Genomic DNA, 6,549 nt, shown 5'->3' with positions numbered 1-6,549 from the left:
ATTAATTTCAAGTGTATATTATTTTAGTATTTTTCTTCTTTAATTTTAGTAAAATATAAAGGTTAAATTGCAAGACTCTCACATTCGTTTTAGGAGAATAGTTCCAAGGGAGTTACCCCAATGGATTTACACGTTCATTTCCCTGATACTCAGGGTCTATCAGCATTATCAATGTTCTCGGAGCAACCCATGTTCTCAGAGTAACCCACCTGAGGTTAGCAACATTTTTCTCTTTTAAAATGATATTATCAATGTTGCGGAGCCAAATCATATTCTAGAGAGTAGGTTCAATTTAATTTTGTTATAAATTCAGAGAGTCGGAGTAGTTTTATTTGGTGTCGTCTAATGAGGTAGAGGAATTGCCGGATAGTCTTGCATTAGCAGTTCTTGAATTATGTTTTTGATGGTGGAAAAAGATTCAGCACTATCAAAAACTTCTAAAGCACCCAAAATCTTGAAGTTTGACAATTGTAACTTGGATTTACAAAAATCCTTGCCAAATTTTATCACAATCTTACGAAATTTCCATGATTTTCAAGACAAATTTGCAAGCTAATTAAACTATGGTGAACATTTTGTTATAATTTAAAAAATAGAAATAATTTAATTTTATTATAACTTTTTAACTTTAATAAAATAAAGTTTGATCAAATTTAAGAGGGGTAAAATACTAAATTTTTTTTTATAAAGTATAGAATAATGAGTAAATTAATGCATTGTTAAATTACCTTTTATATAATGATGAGTGAGTATTCTATTTATCTAATCTTGTCATATCAAACTAAATCATGATTCAGCTATATTCCTTACATATATATTGGTTTTATTTAATATTCTCCAATCTTCTAACATAATTACCATTAAATTATGAATAAATACAAATTTTAAAATATTATTTTACTATAAAAAACCAAAATCATGATTCACTATTTTTTTTATATAAATATTATTTTTTTTTAATATTATTTCATGTTCAATAGGAGTTGTTAAAAATGACTTGAATCCAGCAAAAAAAAATCATAAAATTACCTAAATTTATGAATTTTGATAACTTCTACTTAGATTTACAAAATTTCCCTAACTTTCAACCAAAAAAAAAGCATAGCATAATCGTTAGACTATGCATGATGAATATTGTTGACTGGTGAGGAAACTTCCAGATTCCAACCGCGAATTAGGGTATGGCATCATACGTCAGGTTTTGACTGTTCCGTGTTAGAGTTCCGCAAAGTGACGGCAACTCGGGAGTCGGAGACTCGGAACATGGGCTCTCTCCAATGTCCAAATGCACGCAATTTCATGCCCACTTTGCCATTATTTCTTGTGACTATCTGTCCCTCAGGCGTCTGTCCGCGTTAATTAGTTGAGCTGAATTACTCCTGCAGCCATCTGTTTGTTGCGTTGAACTTAGATTTTGACTGTTCCGTATTAGAGTTCAGCAAAGTTACGGCGACTCGGGAGTCGGAACATGGGCTCTCTCCAATGTCCGCTGTGCATTTCTGTTATATCATACGATTGCACGCAATTTCATGCCCGCTTTCGCCATTGTTTCTTGTGACTATCTGTGCCTCACGCGTCTGGCCGCGTTAATCAGTTGAGCTGAACTACTCTGCAGCCATCTGTTTGTTGTGTTGAACTTAGATTTGTCTGTATACCGTTGTTTTTTGTTGAACTTAGATTTGTTTGTATGCAGTATTTTGCAACTCAGCCTTCTATCAAATATTTTTTTTATAAGTTCTGTAACTTGCTTCGATTTGGTCGGCTCTGATCACCATGCTGAAGGAGGACAGGATTAGGAATCATGAACCGAGAAATATTAAACATTGGGTTTTTTGGGTGTATTTCTTGAAAATATGGATGAGTCCCTGCATCATCCCGAGTGTTGAAGGGGTTATACCCAGCTGTCCCAAGTGTGGCAATTCTTCTGTTCCATACCCTTTTAGCACCCAAAATGGTTGTGGTCTCCCTGATTACAGAATCTACTGTAATGCAGCCAACGAGCTGGAATTCAAATCTGCCAATGGGAGCTTTTATAAAGTCATTAGTATCAATCCAGCCACCATGAGGCTCGTTATTCAAGCTGCACCTCTGATTAAAGATGTTTGTCAGACTGAAGATATGAATAACCAGGGACTGCAATTGAATCAGAGCCTACCTTTCAATATCACCAGTACCAACACCATTATGCTTTTGAATTGCAATCCTATACTACTGACATCCCCACTGAATTGCAGCTCAAGCAGTTCGTGTCATACATATATTAATGATACCGGGGTAGCCATGGCCTGTAGAAATGATAGTATTTGCTGCACATTTACAGCGGGTAGTTCTACCACTTCTCGCCGAATACGTGTACACTCCGGTGGGTGCAGGGCTTACACGAGTGTCCTCAATTTCAACCCGGATTTGCCTGCGACTCAGTGGAGCTATGGAGTGGAGTTACAGTGGGCTGCACCGTTAGAGCCTTCCTGTAAAAGTCAGGCAGATTGTGACCAGAACTCTGCTTGCTCCCCTGATCCAATGGATTCTGGCAGATCCAGGTGCCTCTGTATTGGAGACTATATTTGGGATTCTGTACAGGGAAACTGCACAAAAAGTAAGTAGATCAAACTGCGCCTATCCGTATTCTAATAAATGCAATGATTTGTATTCAATTGGACTAATCCAATTTGGTAAAACTTTGGCTCTTCAGATGTATCCTTGTGTGTTGATCCCAACGGTTGTGGAAATAGTAATCGAGGGGCTCTGATTGGAGGTCAGTATTGAAATTTCAGACCTTCATATACAATCCTAGAATATAATAGTTTTTTTTCCTGGTATTATTGTTATACTATAGGAACCGACTCGGTGCAATATATGCAATCGTCCATCTCTGCAAGTTTTTTCCCAAATTTACTTTGATTGTGAGTTTGGTTATAACCATTGATTTTACTGTTCGCCATTCCGAAACCTCAATCGAACTTAGCTGTTCACCAGTCGGATTTCTCAATCAAATTAAAGATGGTCTATCTTTTTCATGTTCTGTACTTTATAAATTGTTCAAAGCTCTGTCCACTTTTTATAAAAAGTGTTCTACAGGCAAGATGTGTCTGTTTCTATGTCTAAATTTTAAGAGGTGTCTGTTTCTATGTCTAAATTTAAAATTTTATTGCTGTAATTCAAATCAGCAAATATATATCTTAATTTTAAAAATATATATAAATATAAATTTATAATTATACCCTTTTCCCTATCACCAATAAACTCTTCATAGGTCCAGGGTAGAGTCGATCTATACTCATTTTATGGGTTGAAGTTTATTGATGAATATCGTCAAATTCCTGATATTAACGAAAATCTCTTTGATCTACATCATCTAAAGTCATCATATTCTGATTGTTTATATAGTTTTAATTATCTTTATGTAATTTGTTTTTTTGGCCTACAAATTATACATTATTGTACAATTACTTCTTCTCGGGCATGTCTTCCAAACCAGAATAAAAACAATCAAGCATGCAAAAGACAAGATCCTAGCGATTAAAAAAGTTTTAATTTAGAAAAATGTTGCTGGCATGCACCCTAACAATTTTAATACAGAAAAATGTTGTTGGCATGCACCCTGAGGACATCAGGGTTTTCTTTCTGTTATCACTAAATGTCCAACAGATTAGAGAAATGCTTTCTTTGATTTTTTGTCCGCATCAAAGTTGTGTTCCTTGGGGATATGTGATACTTACAGCTCCCCAAAAAATTTCTGAAGTTGGTGATTCCTTTGTTGCTAAAGATTTAGGGCCAACTTATGTAATGTGCCTATCTCTAAGAACCGATCAATAACCACTAGAAAATCACCAAAGATTTGTAGGCACTTCACATGCCTGAATATTGCAAAGTCAAGGACAAGCAAAACCCAATTAATTCAGCTTTATTATTAGATCCAAGCCCTGGTCCTATGCTAAGAAGGAAAGAATGATGGTTATTTAGGTGAAATATTATTCCCCTCTGCAAAAAGCCCTGACATGACTCTTGGTTCCATAAAAAAAATCCCAAGCTTTCTAGGCACTTCACATGCCTCGCTATTACAATATCAAGGGCAAGCAAAACCCAATTAATTCAGCTTTATTATTAGATCCAGGCCCTAGTCCCATGCTAAGAAGGAAAAAATGACAATTATTTAAGTGAAATATTATACCCTCTACAAAGATCCCTAACAGGACTCTTGGTTCTATAAAAAAAGGCCCAAGCTTTTTCAGCATGCAAAAATCCCTGACATAACTTTTGGTTCCATTAAAAAAGACCCAACTTTTTAGGCACTTCACATGCCTAGATATTACAAAGTAAAAAACAAACAAAACCCAATTAATTTAGATTTATTATTAGATCCAGGCCCTAGTCTCATACTAAGAAGGAAAGAAAGATGATTATTTAGGTGAAATATTATTCCGATCTGCAAAATCCCTGACATGACTCTTGGTTCCATCAAAAAAACGCCCAAGCTTGCTAAGAAACAATCTTGGGGCTAATAAGAATTCCGTTCTTCTTTTCACCTTATATATTCGGAGTTTTTTCATTTCTAATTTTGATTTCTGCACCACATGTGGTATAATTGGGAGCTGATTATCAAAGATGTTTCTATTCCTGTACTTTGTTTATTGGAAATGGTAAATGTTGTACTTATTTTTTGGGCTCTAATGTTGATGCTATGCATTGATGCATGACTCTTAACTACACAGTTTATTTATTGAAGTCCTAAGTACAAACAAATTTCTTCCTCGATGCTATGCAGGTCTTGTTGCAGGAATGTGTGTAGCCATTGCAGTAGCAGTACTTGCGATAATCCTATACAGAAGAAAAAGGGTGCAGATGCAGGCTCAAGCTCAACTGATGAGGGAGAGGGCGGACATATTATCAACAAACAGCGGAGGAAAGGCCGCCGAACTCTTCACCAGCAAAGAGATGAAAAAGGCAACAAACGGATTTGCAAAGGACCGAATCCTCGGGATTGGGGGTTTCGGAGAAGTTTACAAAGGAATACTCAAAGACGGCACCCTTGTCGCGGTTAAAACTGCGAAAGTAGGTAATATCAAAGGAATCGAACAGGTTCTGAACGAGGTTCGGATTCTATCTCAGGTGAACCACAGAAATCTGGTTCGACTGTTGGGCTGCTGTGTTGATGCGCAGGAACCGCTCCTGGTGTATGAGTACATTCCCAACGGGACCTTATTCGATCATCTCCACATGATCTCAGGAGGAAAGTTCCTGGACTGGAGAACGCGCTTGAATATTGCTCTCCACACTGCGGAAGCTCTGACTTATCTCCATTCCGCTGCCTTCCCTCCAATATATCACAGAGATGTGAAGTCCACAAACATTTTACTTGACAGTAAATTGAATGCCAAGGTTTCAGATTTTGGGCTATCACGTCTAGCGGAAACGGACCTGTCTCACATCTCCACATGCGCCCAAGGGACGCTGGGGTATTTGGATCCCGAGTATTACAGAAATTACCAGCTCACTGATAAAAGTGATGTGTATAGTTTCGGCGTGGTTTTGCTGGAACTGGTGACATCTCAGAAGGCCATTGATTTCAGCAGGGATTCTGATGATGTAAATCTGGCAGTGTATGTACATAATAAATCGGGACAAGGAAGGGTCATGGATGTTGTCGATCCTCGGTTGAAGGAAAACACTTCGCAAGTTGTTTTGGAAACCATGAAAGCGGTGGCATTTTTAGCAATGAGTTGTTTGCAGGAGAGGAGGCAAGAGAGGCCCACCATGAAAGAAGTGACGGAGGAATTGCATTATATCATGAACATTGAGACATCGGGCATTGTAGATGAAGATACCGTGTCAACGATGAGAAGCGAAGAATGTGGACCACTCCTTGGCTTTCAATCATAGCGGTCCAGTGTAATCTCATCATCTTATCTCTAATGTCAGATTTCTCATCGTGGAAGATCGTTAAACATCGCTTTCAGGTCAGACTTCTCATCGTGGAATATTGATTAAATCCTATAGGGTGGTAGGAAGAACAATCTACGTGCAAATGATTACGTCAGCAAGTCGTCGTCATGACGCAGAGGACGACCAGGGAAGATGGAAGCACCAATCAAACCGCAGATAAAAGTGGCAATTTCTGGTCATGATTCCGGGGCAAATTCATTTAAAATGTGAGGATTACTCGTCGTTTCACTTTGATCATGCTTTTATCAGTGGTTTTATAGCGGGGTTAGGGGTATTCCAGGAGAGATGTGCAATACACTTAATAATTTTATTCGGAAAACTCATTTATATGTTTTGACATAATCATTATTGTGTATCATTTTAAGCATTGTTTTATTTAGTATCTCTATATTTAATCATTATTTTGCTTATACATCTTCTCAAAATTGAATTGTAAAGTATTATTAGTGTAATCCTATGTGATCATAGTTTTGTTTATGAAAAATCATATATTGAATATGATAAACACAAATATTGATTATAATTTTAAAATATTTAGTAATAATTTTCAATTTATATATATTTTTATAAATAATTATAATTTTTTTTACTTAATAAATATTTATT

At 36.6% G+C, this 6,549-nt stretch overlaps 1 protein-coding gene across 1 annotated transcript; it reads left to right on the top strand.

Moving 5' to 3' along the window:
- Window positions 1–1,348: 1,348 nt before the first annotated feature.
- Window positions 1,349–6,289, top strand: LOC149186086 (wall-associated receptor kinase-like 20). Its single transcript, XM_089410887.1, has 3 exons — window positions 1,349–2,596; window positions 2,693–2,755; window positions 4,766–6,289. The coding sequence occupies exons 1-3, from the start codon at window positions 1,774–1,776 to the stop codon at window positions 5,878–5,880; spliced, it is 2,001 nt and encodes a 666-aa protein (XP_089267013.1). The 5' UTR covers window positions 1,349–1,773; the 3' UTR covers window positions 5,881–6,289.
- The last annotated feature ends 260 nt before the right edge of the window (window positions 6,290–6,549 follow it).

The sequence above is a fragment of the Pinus tabuliformis genome, chromosome 3_1 (assembly GCF_031772625.1).
Source record: "Pinus tabuliformis cultivar Carrire ecotype Pingquan chromosome 3_1, CPIR1, whole genome shotgun sequence".
NCBI classification, from domain to species: Eukaryota; Viridiplantae; Streptophyta; class Pinopsida; order Pinales; family Pinaceae; genus Pinus; species Pinus tabuliformis.
This window is presented reverse-complemented; position numbering and strand designations above follow the sequence as displayed.

Excerpts from the sequence above, each read along its gene's own strand:
- LOC149186086 (XM_089410887.1), top strand. The coding sequence starts at position 1,774 with ATGCTGAAGGAGGACAGGATTAGGAATCATGAACCGAGAAATATTAAA. Across the intron at positions 2,597-2,692 it reads ACAGGGAAACTGCACAAAAA|ATGTATCCTTGTGTGTTGAT; the intron begins GTAAGTAGATCA and ends TTGGCTCTTCAG. Across the intron at positions 2,756-4,765 it reads TCGAGGGGCTCTGATTGGAG|GTCTTGTTGCAGGAATGTGT; the intron begins GTCAGTATTGAA and ends GATGCTATGCAG.